At 51.3% G+C, this 16011-nt stretch overlaps 4 protein-coding genes across 4 annotated transcripts; all 4 read right to left on the bottom strand.

Moving 5' to 3' along the window:
* Window positions 1–1362: 1362 nt before the first annotated feature.
* Window positions 1363–3413, bottom strand: H6S33_012056 (uncharacterized protein; the record flags this gene model as incomplete). Its single annotated transcript, XM_044843425.1, has 2 exons — window positions 1363–2614; window positions 2728–3413. 2 exons carry the CDS (start codon window positions 3411–3413, stop codon window positions 1363–1365), a joined length of 1938 nt encoding a protein of 645 aa, XP_044695724.1.
* A 2386-nt stretch (window positions 3414–5799) lies between these two features.
* On the bottom strand, window positions 5800–7022 carry H6S33_012055 (uncharacterized protein; the record flags this gene model as incomplete). Its single annotated transcript, XM_044843424.1, has 2 exons — window positions 5800–6551; window positions 6626–7022. 2 exons carry the CDS (start codon window positions 7020–7022, stop codon window positions 5800–5802), a joined length of 1149 nt encoding a protein of 382 aa, XP_044695723.1.
* A 2193-nt stretch (window positions 7023–9215) lies between these two features.
* On the bottom strand, window positions 9216–11012 carry H6S33_012054 (uncharacterized protein; the record flags this gene model as incomplete). Its single annotated transcript, XM_044843423.1, has 4 exons — window positions 9216–9833; window positions 9904–10634; window positions 10730–10832; window positions 10968–11012. The coding sequence occupies 4 exons, from the start codon at window positions 11010–11012 to the stop codon at window positions 9216–9218; spliced, it is 1497 nt and encodes a 498-aa protein (XP_044695722.1).
* A 3258-nt stretch (window positions 11013–14270) lies between these two features.
* Window positions 14271–15158, bottom strand: H6S33_012053 (uncharacterized protein; the record flags this gene model as incomplete). Its single annotated transcript, XM_044843422.1, has 4 exons — window positions 14271–14492; window positions 14562–14649; window positions 14712–14994; window positions 15071–15158. 4 exons carry the CDS (start codon window positions 15156–15158, stop codon window positions 14271–14273), a joined length of 681 nt encoding a protein of 226 aa, XP_044695721.1.
* Window positions 15159–16011: the final 853 nt, after the last annotated feature.

Genomic DNA, 16011 nt, shown 5'->3' with positions numbered 1-16011 from the left:
CATACCCAAACATCCTCATGCCCCCTCCCATCCTCCACATGCCCCCTCCCACCCCCATACCCCACTTCCAAAAAATCAAACCCCCAATCATTGCCTCCCCGCCCCAATAGTTGCCACCCGCCCTCCACAAAAGCAGTTAGTCCGTGCCGTCCCACGCCCAAATTCCTACTAAACGATCATTCCCATCTGGGGCCGCGCGGCCCTCCCCCGCGCTCTCTTTGTAGGGCTAAGGCACGCTTTAAAAAAAAATGGCGGGCCGAATCATTGACTGTCTGGCTACAAAAATTACGTAAATTCCCGTAAATGCATAGCATGGCCGACCAACCCTAACCTTCAACAACAACAACCACCGCCGGGGACAGGGAAGGGTAGGGTTAGGGTTATGGTGTGTTCATGGTGGGATATTCAGGGCATGTTAATTCGGACAACTAGAGATTATTTCTTGGGATTATTTTTTTTGGAATTATTGAACAGGCTGGATTATCAGATGGCGAGAATAATAATCGCAATGCTCATAGATGGCTCCTCGGGCACCCTCCTCACTCGGACAGTTCACGTATGTATATACCTACTAGCGCTGCCGGAATATTGAAGCCACCCAATTGAAGAACTATGGCGAGTCACCTTTTTGTAGTCGACTCTTTAGACCAACTATCTTTTCTGGTTTAAATCTGGCAGCGGTGCGAGTAGAAGATCAGGCTTCTCTATATACCTCTTCTCCACCGGTCTTCATTGGCTGCTGTCTGGGTGGGGGCCATCAGCGTGGCCATGGCTAGTGAGTACTAATCACATGTTTTGACAAACGTCGCAAGACCAGATATTTACATGGCGGCGGCGGCGTGTTAACTAGGACACCTGTGTACATGTTGTTTGGGAATAATTACCTCCGGAGATGATTGTGAAAGTCGGGAGTCCAGAAAGTTGGGTCATTCAATTGCACGAACCAGCATGATTGCATATATTATTTACAGTCGATAATCCGTCAGAGTGTTGTCAATAGTTCCGAATCATCCGATCGCGAATAGCCCCTCATCATCAATTAGTTTCACGTACACTTATGCGCAGCTTACGGTTGGGGAGGAGAGGAATGTAGGCTAAGTTCTCCTAAAAGCTTCATCTATATAAACCCCGCCTAGCATCTGCCAACCAAGAAAAACTAGTACTGACATTTAAAAGAAAGAAAGAAAAACGAATAATAATAATAAAAAAAAGGAAATCCCGAATATATTCCACTCCCCGCCCCTAATATAAAACAACCAACAAAAAAAAGGCACACATAAAAAAAAGAAGTACTACTATACATTTAAAAACGAGAGAGAGAAAACACCTACAAGCAAACGGAAAAAAAGAGAAGATACCTAGCTACAACTTCACCTTCCCCGCCCTAATCCCCTCCCAGTCCTTCTTCGTAAAGCGGACATACACGCCATCCTTCAACCACCACAGCCTGTCCCCGCCGACCTCCACCATCTCCGGGTCCACGCCCTGCAATCTCAGATCATGCTTGACATGCTTCAAGTTCCCCGTCGTCACCATCTGCCTGGTCACCCTGATGAATAAGGGCACCGCAAACCTCGGCAGCCCCTTCACGACATTCTGTGCAAGTCTCTTCATGGCCTCCTCTTTGACTTCCGCCCCCGTCGGGCCAACATACGCCTCCTCCTTCAACACCACACACGCACACCCCGCCCTCCCATCATGCCCGGGCAACTCAACCCCATACACATTCGCCTCGGCCACCTCCCCACAGCCCCCCAGCACCTCCGCCACCTCCGCCGTACTCACATTCTCGCTCTTCCACCGATACGTATCGCCAATGCGGTCCACAAAGTACCAAAACAGCCCATCCACACTCGTCCTCTGCAGATCCCCCGTGCGGAACCACGCATCGCCCTTCACAAACACATCGCGCAATATCTTCTCATCCGTCGCCTTCCCATTGCCGAAATACCCCTGAAAGTTCTTCTTGACATTGTTCGGGTCGAGGCGCCAGAGCAGCTCGCCCGCCTCGCCGGCCGGGCACTCGACCGCGAAGCCCGTGGCCGGGTCGCGCAGCGGCATGTCGCCGGTAGCGTCCATGCGCACGGCCTTTGCGCTGCGGCCCATGAGCGCGCGCAGCAGGGAGCCGCTGCGGCCGATGGCGCCGACGCCGAAGGACCCCTCCTGGTAGTTCCACGAGCCCGAGGAGCCCTCGGTGGAGGCGTAGAACTCGGCGATGACGGCGATGTTGAAGCGCTCCTTGAAGGCCGGCCAGATGTCGGGGCGCAGGCCGTTGCCGAAGGCCATGCGCACGCTGTGGTCGGTGTCTGTGGGCTGCGGGGGCGCGGAGAGGAGGTAGCGGCAGGTCTCGCCGACGTATTGGATCACTGTGGCGTGCGAGTCGCGGACGTCGCGCCAGAAGGTTTTTGTGGAGAATTTGTGGCCGAGGGAGAGGGTGGCGCGGGCGTAGAGGACGTTGGTGAGGCCGAGGAGGACGGCGGAGCTGTGGTAGAGCGGCATGCAGGTGTAGTAGACGTCTGTGGACTTGAGGCCGATGTAGCGCGAGGCGAAGCCGGCGCCGAAGTGCAGCTTCTGGAAGGAGATGATTGCGGGTTTGGGCATGCCCGTGGTTCCGCTGTGGAGGGGGGGTGGTTGCGTTAGTGGTTGTGACAATCATTGACAGGGAGAGGGTGATATCTCATGATGGAGTTGCAGCTATACAAAGCCAGTGCTATTACAAAAACATACCTTGTATAGATCAGCATCGCCATATCCGGCAGCTTCTGCCCCCCGCGCTCCTCATCACCCGGCCTCACCGCCCTCCACGTCTCCACCACCCTCTCCGTCGCCTCATCAAACACCACCACCTCCCTCTCACCGCCCTCCGTCTCCAGCAGCCTCCTCGTCCGCTCGCCCTCCTCCCCCTCCAGCACGCCGCGCACCTCGCCATCCACCAGCACCAGCCGCGCCGTCGACGTCTTGACACAGTGCAGCAGCCGCTCGCCACTCAGGTTATAGTTGATCATGGCCGGCTTCGCGCCAATGGCCCACAGCCCATACCACACCCATATCAGCGCCGGCTTATTCATAAAGTCCAGCGCCACAATGTCGCCCTTCTTGATGTTGTAGCGCTCCTTGAGCCACGTGGCGTAGCGCAGGATCATGTCGTGGGCGGCCTTGTAGCTCCATGTGGTGCCCTCGTAGATGAGGAGGGGCCGGTCGCGGAGCGCGGCGTTGGGCGAGAGGGCGAGCTCCTCGACGAGGTAGTAGGGCGAGAGGCGGTCGCGCTTCTCGTACACGGCCTGCTCGATGGTGGAGGTGAGGAAGGAGCGGATGATGCGGAGGTCGTGCGAGAGGAGGTATTTGGCGTCCAGGTAGGAGAGCACGGGGAGGGCGGCGAGTATGCTCTTGAGGACGGTGGCGGGGAGGGCCATGGTAGCTAGCTGGGCTGGTCTGCCTGGAATATGGGGGGAGCTGATTGAAGAATGTGGGTTTAGATAGGTGCTTGTAGTAGTATAGTAGTAGTAGTAGTAGTAGTAGCAGGAGCAGTAGTAGCTTCTGTAGGTGTCTAGATATCAGGGGGGTCTGAGTGGACGCAGATATCAAGATGTTCTGTGAGCGTGGAGGTGTGGAGAGAGATGTTGGGGGGATTTCAGAAGCACTGTCCTTCCGGTGGGTGACAGGGGGAACGATAAAAAGAGGTTCTGCAACAAGCCGAGGCTCTCGCTTCTCTGCGCCAATCCCGGGCCCGCTACGGTCGCACAGAGCGCAGCACTTAGAGTCTTAGGCGCCCGAGCGAGTCAACCTCAGAGACAGGCAAGACAGCAGCATATCGGGGGGTTTCTGTCTTGGGGCTCACATTGATTGATTATCTCCTTCCCCCTTCCCCCTTCCCCCTTCCCCCCTCTGGATCTGCCAAATAACGCTCTCTAGAAACATGGTGACTGCCAATTATCGCTCCGAGACGAGAGAGTTAGCAGTCTCTCGGTCCAGTGCAGCCCGCGGCTGTCGAGAGCTCAGCATGCAACGGATCGTTTTCTCTCCATATCAACCTCAAAGCAGCCTCGGTAAGCACGTGCACCGGAAAGCATAACCTGCAACAATATTCCACATAGATAGTGCGTGCATGAGGGTTCGATTCCCAACAGTTGAAAAAGGGACCCTCAAGTAATCAATTGACAGCGGAGGGTTCGTCTCGCTTTCGGGGAGCTGCTCCGTATGCAGGGTACTACTGATTTTGTTATCGTTTGACAGTTTGGTGTGCGCTGTAAAATAAGGAATCGGACTTACTCTGGGTTTTGTTTTGTTTGGGGCATGATCTGAAGCTGTGGGATGTATACGTATGAGCAGGACTGATATTGCGCGTGGCTTGGCTGGTACGGGAGTATCGGGGCCGGGAGTAATCAGTCGACATCTAGCTAGAGTTTTAGACATCTCGCTGCACTTTTCGTTGAGGGTCTTATTCCGGGAGACATTGTTGACCTTTTAATTTAGCTATCTAGATTTTACCTTAGCATTAACTGACTGTAAAGGAAATAAAAGTGGGTTCTATGCTCATTTCCTCTCACCACCACCACATGTGCTATCACTCTTTCGGCCATTTATTAGTAGAAATAGTAAAGATGCAAGTCTTGGCATCTATATGCTGATCGACACGGGACACTGCATTAAAGGGCTTTGGGCTATTCTGCATTTGCGATAAGAGATAAAGACACACTTGTATGTAGTATAAGGGCATGGTAAATGTTGAGTTTGGTAGACAAATCTAGAAGCTTTGACTTTAGCAGTTTGAAATGGACTTACCTTGATACCGACTCCTCATTTTTAACTCTCACTCATAGGCAGTGGAGAACGCCAAATGGAGCCAAGTTAGGTAGGCCCCGAATGTGTAACGGATGTAAGACAAACAGTCCATGTCGGTATGTTAACTGCGCATGAATATCCCTCCCTCATGATCAATTAGACCTCTGTCACAGAAGACTATAGTTGCTGGATATAGACGAAGGGATTGCATAAACAACTTCATCAAGAGTGACAGAGAATTGATGAACCGATAAGGGATTCAAGGCCTAATTATAAAGGGCGAGGGCGCCTTTTATATATAGTTACAGCCCGAGGACAACGTCATGTTCTTAGATAAAGGGATAGATGTATAAGTTTTAAAGCCAGTGCATGTCCAAACCACATATAGAAAACTGTTCGCCGTCGATCTTTACGGAATAGTTCCACTGGGCAGAGCAGATCTTAAGGTGTAACTACTATGTACTACCTACTCGCGCGGTTTGATTAAGCCGCTCAGACCAAAAAAAAAAAGGTAATTGATCTGAATACTGCAAAAACGTGGGCTCTTATTGGCTGCCGGATCACTCGCGAGTAGGTTCAACGCTGCACAACTATATAATCTTGATATATTACGGGCCGGGGACTATTATAATTTGAAAGCTTAAGGATATATATATATATATCGATAGGAGAGGTCGATCAATGCAATGAAGTCACAACCCGCGGGTTTGTATCACAGTGTTGTAGAATTAAGTGTGCACCTTAAGACTAGGCCTCTCCCGTTCGTTGACCAAGTATATAGATGCCATGGTCTTGTTGGTATTGCATCGATCCCCTTCTCTTCCGTTCTGCATTACTTTAACTACATGGTGATTGTTGAAGTGCACATATCATACCCAACGTCCTAGTTAGTTTTGAATATGATTTTCAAGTTCAAGAGCAGCGTCATTCACAGACTCCCATTCACACCGATATCTACATTTCCAATTCTCATAGGATATTAACACCACCTATATATCTACCTATATAATCTGCCCTCTACATCCCATTGACGCCCTCCCCCTTCCAATTCTCCATCACAATCCCCGCCACCTCCTTCCCCCTCCTCACCACAAAGTCATGTCCAATGCCCTCAAACACCCTCCCGACCACCCTCCTCCCCGCCTCCTCGCCCCCCGCCAACAACTCCACCATCTCCCCCACCAACCCAGGCTCAATGACCACATCCTCCCCGGCCACCACCACCAACACCCTCTTCCTCTCCTCCCTCCACACCCTCCCCACCTCCGCCCACTCCCCCTGCCGATCAAACAGCGGCCCATTCCTAAAGCTGCTCAAGAACGCCGTCAGAAACCCTCTATGCGCCCTCCCCTGCCACTCGATGATCCCCTCGACATCCACCGCCCTCCCCGCATCCCTCACCCTGGGATCCGCGCCGCGCGCCGCCACAACCTCCGCCGACGGCGTCCCGTGCGTCCTCCGCACGGCCAGCCATCCCGCAACAGCATTCGGGACGTACCCCGCCTGCGCGAAGCGCGCAAAGACGCCGAGGCGCGAGGAGCGCACGAGGCCCGAGGGCGCGAGGAGGACGAGGTCGCGCACGAGGTGCGGGTACAGCTTGGCGAAGGCGACCGCGATGCCGCCGCCGAAGGAGTAGCCGATGAGCGTGAAGTTGTGCCAGCGCTGGGCCTGCGGCGACGAGTGCAGCGCGAAGATTAGTTCTGCGGCGTAGAGGCGGTGGTCGTGCGGGACGCCGAGGGGCGTGTCGGAGTAGCCGCGGCCGTAGAGGTCTTATATTCCATGAGTATATATATATATATATATATATATCACCTATATCTCACAGAGGGAGGAAGGAGCATACCAAACACCAACACCCGACACCCGCCCTTCTCCACCAGCTCCCACAGCAGGTCGCGCGCAACCACACACGGGCTTCCAATGCCGTGCACAAACACGACCTTGCGCCCATCCTCGGGGCCCCACTCATACACGCGGATCGTGCCATACGGCGTCGTGACCCACCGCGCGCCCGGAAACACATCGGGCGGGTACGGCAGCTTCTCGAGCTCCTCGGGCGTGAGGCGCGGCAGCTCGATCCGCGGCGACTCGATCGTCGTGGGCAGCAGCGACCCGATCGGCGAGCGCAGCACCGTGTACAGGAATGTGCCGCCCGTCAGCAGGGCGAGCGCCGCGGGGACGACCGGCGAGCGGCGGAAGTACTGTTGCACGTGCGGGAGGAGGCTGAGGTACTGCTCCATCTTTTGGTAGGTGGATTTGGTTGTGGGGAGAGGAGGAGGAGGAGGCTGAGGTACTGCTCCATCTTTTGATAGGTGGGTTTGGTTGTGGGGAGAGGAGGAGGAGGAGGGGCGCGGGGTTGCGTCGTTATGTAAGCTGCGGTCGGGATCTCCGGGGTGGGTTTTGGGTTTCTTTTTTGGGAGCGAGTGATAGCGCGTGATTGGCCTTAACTGTTGGGGTCGTGGGGAATCATCGGTTGGTGGGGTTTGGGTGTGGTGGTGAGTGTTATGTGTGGGCTGCCGATAGACACTTACTGCAGCATGATTGGATCTCTAGTGTTCATATAACGGCTCCCGGATAAACATCCAGACTGCAGCTAATACACGGCGTAAAGAGCCCCAGAGGCCAGCCAGCCAGGAGAGTTGTATGATGTTAAAAGGATTCCAGCTGATATGAATCCAGAGAAATGCGTATACCTGCAAAGGACCGAAATAGTTTATATGGATGGATGTAATTCATATTGATATTTAGGGAGATTGCAAGGTTATAAGGGGTATAGTAATATCTCTCACGCTTGTGGTGACGAAACCCGAAGGTTGGTTCTTTGCCGCACCAAGTCTTGAGGAATCATAGGCTTCCAGGGTATCCACTACTAGATCAGACTGACAGTCATCAGCTGTCAAAACATAGAGTATCAGTGGTCCAATGTCGGTGAGGACGCATCGCCCGGGTGTATCTAATCGGAAGATACGCTCCAGACCACCATTTCCATTCGTAAACGCCGTGCTAACTATATACATACGTAAATGCCCTTTGGCTTTCTTTGCAGCTAGTTAGGTCGGAGAAGCGGATTAACGAATCCAAATCACTGCCATCTTGGCATGACATTGAGAGCAGCAGCAGCAGAGTCTTACGGCGAGATCGAGTGAGTACGTGACAGCGGTCGACTAAACCCGCGGACGAGTAAACCGAAATGTCGGGTCTCTCCCCTCACCCGATATCCTCCAACTACCTGTGATCCGTATATATATATATATATACCGGAGCCCGACCAAGAGATTAGGCTTATGATTGCATAGTATTCTCCTTCATTGTATCCGAGGCGTTTCCGAATGGGAAAGCCCTATGCAGCAGTCCCTTGCCCCGTAGATGGGTGCCAGCACGGCCTCCATAATCCCCAAGTCTATGTAGATATCCCACCGCCCATGATAAACCAGCAAGACCTCCCGGAGAAAGCTGCTTCTATGTGTTGAGGCACTGATGCAAGAGCCGGATGGGCGGAATGAGCTATCCGCGCCCAAGACAGACGGCCGTTTTGCAGAGACGGGCATTCGTAGATTGCCCTGTCATCTAGAGGGCGGACTAATTCCGTGATGAAACTAGCTGCTGATGGCGCGGAGCGAAGACGAACAGGACAGATCTGGGTTGGCTTTAAGTTGGGAATCATCTACAGAGGCGGGCACGGAACTTTGTGGCTTCAAATGCATGTATCTACGTAGATAGGGCAATGTTTTGCTAGATAGACCTGTGAATTAATCGATTTTCGCTAGGAAAAAAAAACTGAAGAGAGGTCACAAGACGAAATAACTCAAAATAATTCATTATTTTTTCTTCTCATTTTTACCACATCTACAGAGCACAATTAATTGCAACCGGTAGAGACCTCGTAAAAGCCGGTGCATGCCGCACTCCTGCCTTCTACTCCCTCTCCACCGCTCACAACCAGTCGTCTCATGTACATGTAGTTGTCGAATGTTTAAAGAAGAGAAGAGAGACTGAGGGGGAGGAACGTGCTTAAATAGCATTCCTGTATTCAAGTCATCGTGGGACACCAACGCCAGGCTTGGCTAGCGCGACTGCTCTTCGGGAGTAACCTGCATGTAGCCAGAATTGGCCGGCGGGCAGGCCAAGAGTCCCGAGTGATTTTGTGTGATCAAAACTCCGCAGACGCTAGGATTTTGGGGTCATTGATTCTGGGTTTACATTTCACAATCTCTTTTCTTTGGTGTTTAGTACGTTTCATTCATTTAAAATAGTGAACATCAAGATGAACAAAATAAAAACAAAAACCAAAACAAACGAAACACAAGTTTTCGGGGCAAAGACATACATGTATACCAGACCAAAAGCCCCCCGCCCCCCCCCCAAACACACGACCCAAGAAGCCCCTCAACTCCCAACTCCCAACTCCCTCTAACTCACGCCTTATATACACTCTAATCCGCCCTCTCGCCCACAAACGTCGGGAACCTCGGCGTGCCGCTATTCGACAACTCCTGATACCTATAGATCACCGTAGCCCCAATCTTCGGCGGCGTCCTCCTCTGCTGATCCGTCAATCCACTCCCAATCTTAAACAGCTTCCCCGTCGGCCTCCCCTTCGCATCCAACATCTCCACCCTCAACGCCCCGGTACAATTCGCATTCTTCCCGGACCCCCTCTCATGGCCCCTCACGACCGCATCGGCATCCAAGAAGCGCTTCACCTTCAGCAGCGTCTTGCTGCGCCCGTTGACATACGGCGACCCGGGCTCGCGCAGCATCAGGCCCTCGCCGCCCTTCCCGCACACGTCGTCGAGCATGTCGAGGAGGTGCTTGCGGCTCCGGCACTCGGTGTGCTCGAGCACGTGCACCCAGCGGATGCGCAGCTTCTTGAACGTCTCCTGCACGAACGCGATGCGGTCCTCGAAGGGCTCGTCGCCCATGCTCGGGCAGTCGAAGACTTGGTAGCTCACGCTGAACTTCCAGGCGTCGGGGTTGTTCTGCGTGCGCACGATGGACACGCATTTCTGGAAGTCGCCGCGGCTAGTGAAGAGTTCGCCGTCGAGGCAGATCTAGATCAATTCCCTATTAGCCTACTTTCTTCCCTAGAAAATAAAGAAGAAGAAGAAGGGGAGAACAAACATCCTTCGGCATCCTCTTCGTGAACCACTCCGGCGCATAAAACGGGTTCCCCTCGCGGCTCTGAAAGTTCTTCCCATTCCAGTACGCGCGCACACCGTCCAGCTTCTCAGAGATCAGATACCCCTTCGGGTCCTTCCCCTTCTCGATATCCCACTTCTCCGCCAGCAGCGGCTTGAAGCTCAAATCCTTCGCCAGCCTCTGCACGGGCTCCACCTTCCGCTTCGGCCGGGCCGCCGCCGCACCACCACCACCACTACTACTACTACCCGCCGCCGCCTTCCGCGCCGGCTTCGCATCCGCAAGCTCCTCATCACTCACCACCCCCGCCCTCACCGCCTTCCCCCCCCTCGACCTCTTCGCCGCGGGCCTCGCCTCCTCCTCCTCCTCTTCCTCCTCCTCCTCATCATCATCCGGGCTAGCCCTCTTCGCCAGCCTCCTCCCACCCCGCGGCTTCACGTCCTCCTCCGTGGCCACCTCGTCCTCCGTGTCCTCGCCGTCGTCAGTACTCTCCTCCAGCGCCTTTGCCTTCCCCTTCCCGCCCGCCTCGAGGTCGTCTTCCGCTTTGCGCTTCAGGCTGCTCGTGGGGGTGGAGGTGGAGGTGGCGGCGGTGGGGTTCAGGCGCTCCAGGCGCGCCTCTTCGTATTCCACGCCAAAGAGCGACTGCAGGTGCTTGCAGGTGCGGCTGTTGACTGCGCCGATGGCGCGGCGCCAGGCGGGGCAGGTGCAGTAGTCTGGAATAGCTTGTTAGTATACTTCAATTGGCTGTTTGCGGGACGGGATTGGGGGGATGGGGGATGGGGGATTGGAGGGTTGGGGATGGACTAACAGTGGTCGCCGGTGCGCTTCATGGTGTAGAGCCTATCTGAGGACTCGGAGGTGGCATTGAGGGTGGTGCCGTCGGGGAGAATGACTTTTGGCTTGACTCCGTTCTGGGGGGTGAAAGGTGGGTTAGTTATTTGGTTTTTACAATTATGGGTTGGGTGTAATTAATTGGTAGTGAGGATTGGAGTGCTAATGTCTTGTATATAGGATATAGTAGACAGAGAGAGAGAGAGGGAGCTTACAATCTCAAGCAGCTTATCCTTGGTCCTTACTTCAGTCCTCGACATTGTCTAAGCTGGTATATAAGAATAGTAGTATAATAGTCGGTATTATAAAAAAAAAAAAAAAAAGGTCGTTATAAAAAAAAAAGCTGTTACAAAACCCCTCTGTCGATAATAAAAAAAAAAAAAAACAATACTGGACCAAGAACAACACTGGCTAAGAATACTGCTCCGACTGCTGAATATCAAAAAAAAAAAAAAATTCCTCGAGGACACCCCAGCGGTTTTATACCAAAAAAAAACACATCCTCCCCATATCCCCCATGGCCATATCCCCCCCATAGACATAGAACAACAACAACAACCAGGTACCACCGTAGGTACTGACTGCAATGCTCACTCCTCCCTCCCCCAAGCGGAATGTAACGCTAAGATCTCATCCCACCCACCCACTGAGCACTCACTCTCCCTAGCCTGCCTGGCGCTCCACGTTGTGTGAATCATCGGGCCCATCCCATGCACGATGGCGAAAGGCAAGACAGGGCCGCCTCGTTACACGAACACGAGTGACTCATACAACTTCACCTTCCCCCTTAAAAAAAAATTAAAAAAGAAATCGCGCGCGCGCCCCGTCCCACCCGGGAAGACGCGTTCGGGGCGCGTTGGCGCGTGACTTGGATGGGATAGGGTTGGGCTGGGCTGGGCTGGGCTGGGCTGGGGTTGGGCAGAGATAGGGGATGGATCAGCGGATGGTTGGATGGGGGGCGAAGACAGCGAGCGGGGCTGTGAAGTAGGTATGACTGTTCTGCGACCGCGACGACGCGATCTATCTATCCTGACCGAGGAGAGAGGACAAGGCGCGATATTGTAAATTGTCTTGCCCTCGATGTAAATTTAACATCTGCGCGGTCGGTTGGGATTGGGATTGGGATTGGGATTGGGATTTACGGTGAAGGCGACGTCAGGGTCGTCGTCGATTGCTGCGATTATCATTGTCCAGGAAGATTGTTTGTCCTGTTTGTGAATGTATCTACATGTACCTACTCTACAGTTCGGGCGCATTGAGAACAGCGACGCAATGATGGGCATTTTGATCTTTGATCGCTGGGTGAGGCGAGGCCTGCTGCCAGAGTACCTCCACCTCCACCTCCACCTCCACCTTCCTATCAAGGGGCGGAAAATTGAGACAGGCGCTCAGAAGTGTAGACTCCAGTTTTGCGACTCTAATCAATAAGCCCCGTGTTGAAACGGTTGAAATAAAGACGAATCTCACCGGAACCAACCCTACCCGTCCCCTAATTCGCAGATTACACTCCCGAACCTGTTCACCACTCCACTCAACCACTTGCACGACAACCACCCTCTCCCGCTCTCTGCAAAAGTAAAGTGTATATGTCCATATCCTACACTTTGCAGTATCTAGTAGAAGAGGAAGAAGGAAGAGTCGGCCATTCGTTTCGGGACTAGCAGCTAGGGAGGCTGAACGAGTGATTTCCCATGATTAGCACACATCTGGCCAAGACTGCATAAGACTAGTACTTGGCTAGCTGTAGATAGCCACAATGATAAAGGAATATCAGTATAATAGAGTGCCTTCCTCTACGAGGATAGTAACTCAAGTGTCTCTTTTTTTCTTTTTGCCCTCGAAGTAACACGCATTCACCACTGCATACGTGTGTAATGACATTTGCACTATGATAGGTAGACTTCTTCCCCCTGGGGTAAATCGTCGTCTCAAACACAAGTATCTTGATATGAGTAGCTTGCTTTATAGAAAGAGCTCGAAGATGGGCATTATAAGGCGTTGTGTGTTCTAATGGCTATAGCAAGACCAAGTTATTGGATGAGAAGGAAGACGATGATCTGATGTATTAAGAGGACTACTAGAGCCCCTGGCTTTATACGACGTGATTGCGGACAGGTTGTCACGCTCCCTATTCCTTTCCGTAAGTCTGCGGTTGCGATATATGTAGCTGATACATGTAGTGACGTACGCTGTACGACAGTACTGTGTCCGGAGATATATATGCCATGGTTACATCCTAATCTGTTTAATAGCCGCATCTACTCAAACGATCTATGTTTCTGTGTCGTATCCTCAAATCTAATAATGCATGTTATGGGTTTTATGTTTATTTTTCATCCTTTTGGTAGAACAAGAATGGTATTCATAAGTTGCACAAATTGTAGATATACCGGGTATGCAATATTCGGTTTAAAGGTCTTATAAATTAAGAATTTCTTTTTCCCCATGTTTCTTTTTCAATTATTGTTCCTGTTGGTTTCTGTAGTTTGATGATTCTGAGTCGTCCAGATTATTGATATTGATGATTGTAATTGCTTTTTATTGGTTTGGTACTATCAAGAGTTCGGACTTCTTTGTTTGAGTTAGGCAAGCAATAGAAACCATTGCTGCATGAACTTTGAGCGCACGTGGCAGTTCAGGGCTTCCTGTGATCTTTGTGTTAGTACGTGATAGATGTGTGTATGCTCAGCTACAGATACTGTCTAGGGTATATCCCTACTCCGGCCCCCGGCCGGAAAGTACTTGTATAATACTATCTAGATGTCGTGCCGGTTCATTGAGGTAGCTACCTGTAGAGGCGCATGCAGTTATGAACCCTAGCCTGTCCATCCAACAGGAAGACGTTACATGTAGGTACATGCAGTCAAAGTAATCCATCCCTCATCATAGAATATAAAGTCGTACCGGAAATATATATCGTAATCCATCTTAGCCGTTACCTTACCCACGCAGCCTTATTACTAGTTAAGGTCTCTTTGATTCAGACAAGATATTCTACAAACAGATAGAAAGGATGAGGATAGAATAATGGGAAGAAAAATAAAAGATGAAGATAGAATAATGGGAAGAAAAATAAAAGATGAAGATAGAATAATGGGAAGAAAAATAAAAGATGAAGATAGAATAATGGGAAGAAAAATAAAAGATAAAGATAAATACCAACGATACAACAAACTAAGCAAAGAAATTCAAAGATAACCAAGAGGATGAGAAAAGTTGACCCTTCTACCGGGAGAAGGCTCGAACCCGTGATCCCTCCTAAAATTAGAATCGAAGAGATCCTCTGAAGAATAAAAAGCCAATAATAAAATGTGTAGCGAAAGAAGGCCCTATTAACGACAACGCCAATCGCAAAAAAAAAAGAAAGAAAAAAAAAGAATTGAAGCCAAAGAAAGCCGTCCTGTCCTCCATATCTATAAACAACACCCCTTCCCTTACCCATTTCCACATCTTGCCGCAACGCGTTGCTTAGTCACATATTCACTAGCCATATCCAATTGTCGATTCCTCATCAATCTTTACTGCTTCTTGTTGCGCGCCTCCAAATCACCTTCAGCCAGCGAAACAGCTGCCTTGACCAACTGCACAACATTAACGATTTGCTTTGCGGCGCAAACTGGGAAGGTAATCGCCGCAACAACCCACGGCCATGAGTGAATCGTCATGAACTGGGGGAAGCTAAGGAGATACATGGCGAGAAAGAAGACCTCATTCGCTGCGCAGAAAATGAATAAGACTTTCTATGGGCAGGTTAGTTGTCTGTTAAGCAAGAAATTTGACTAGGATAAAGTGGAGGGACAATTGCGCACATTGTTGGAGTAATAAAGGTTCAAAATACGAGAGCGTGTTTTCTCAACCTTCTTGTGTGAGCCGGCACCGCGATCGAGTGATGCATACCTGCGAAGCCAATTGCTTAGCGCTCTAGATTCATGGAAAGTATTTAACCACTGGAAGCTCACATATGCATGTAATGACTCGCCAAGTCCAAACTGATTAGAGACTGGAACAGGATGGCCCATTTTGGATACGCCGAGGACAGGAAGCAAAGCAAGCAACTTGTCGTACATCTGTCGGTGACCATGTCCAGCACAGCACCAAACTTGGTAGACTGGTTGTACTTGCGGGCAGCATAGCCATCGAGGGCATCGAGGAGACAGGAGATTGAGTAGAGGATGGTACAATAGTGGGGGTGGTAGGACATGTAGTAGAGGGAAGCACCAGCAAGTACCACACGAGCATAGCCTAAGATAGTTAAATTAATTATTATTATTACGAGGAGACCCGGTAAAGGATTGAATCTAGTGATAAGGCTGCATACCGATCAAATTGGGGATAAAGAGGAAGATGTTTTCTGGTCGAGGCTCTGCGGACATTGCCGCGGATTTTGATCCAGTTGATTTGGCCATTGTTGAGTTGGGGTGGGGAGATGAATCAATAGGGGGTTGAGGTTTGTAATCGAGAAAGATTTGAAGATAGAGAAGAGTCCTCTGTCTGCAGTTCTTAAGTATGGGCACGCGACAGTGTGTACAGCTAGACGTAGTAAAGCGTGATTAGGTGGTTGTTTCTCTCTACTCGGAATGATTTGAGTGGAAAGGGAGGGAGATAGGGAGAGACTAAATGGGGAGATGGATTGTTTGTAAAAGCACGGGGTGTTCAAATTATGGAGAGGAAGAATGGTATATGGATATAAATGGGAACAAGAACGTATAACGGTTACCAAGACAATAAATCGTAACTTACATTGGAGCTGTTTGTTTCCGGAGTGTACCTCGGCGTAGGTAGGTGCAATTTTGTGCTTACCGCGCGACACAGCAAGAGCAGCACTTGGGTCTATCAGCACCTGCAATTGGTGGTGGGGAGAAGGAGGGGTGATAGATAAAAGAGCGTCAGGGGCCCGAGACAAGAAATATCGATATCAATATCAAGGAAGAAGAGACGGAACGGTCAAGCTGTTGTTCAGTTCACGCAACGGGAAAACAGCGCAAGATAAGTGAGCGATGGGTGTGTCTGATGTGGTGTGCGTGCGAAATCTGGCCGCATCCCGACAGCACGGGTGCTGTAGCAGCCCAGCCTGATGTGCACGGGTTGGAAATCGATGTGACTAAGCAGAGGAGAAGAGGTGAGCCATCATGCCCAAAAGTCCCTCTAAGCAGAACTTGCAGGAACGTTAACATCTTCAACGTCTCGCCTTGTGCCGAGCTCCCTTCTCCTTACCGCCGCAACAAAAAGTAGCAGCGCAGTTCGTGCCCGCTCCTTGTA

The sequence above is a fragment of the Morchella sextelata genome, assembly GCF_020137385.1.
Source record: "Morchella sextelata strain SCLS chromosome Unknown scls_7, whole genome shotgun sequence".
NCBI classification, from domain to species: Eukaryota; Fungi; Ascomycota; class Pezizomycetes; order Pezizales; family Morchellaceae; genus Morchella; species Morchella sextelata.
Note: the sequence above shows the minus strand (reverse complement) of the source record. Positions and strands in the feature narration are given on the sequence as shown.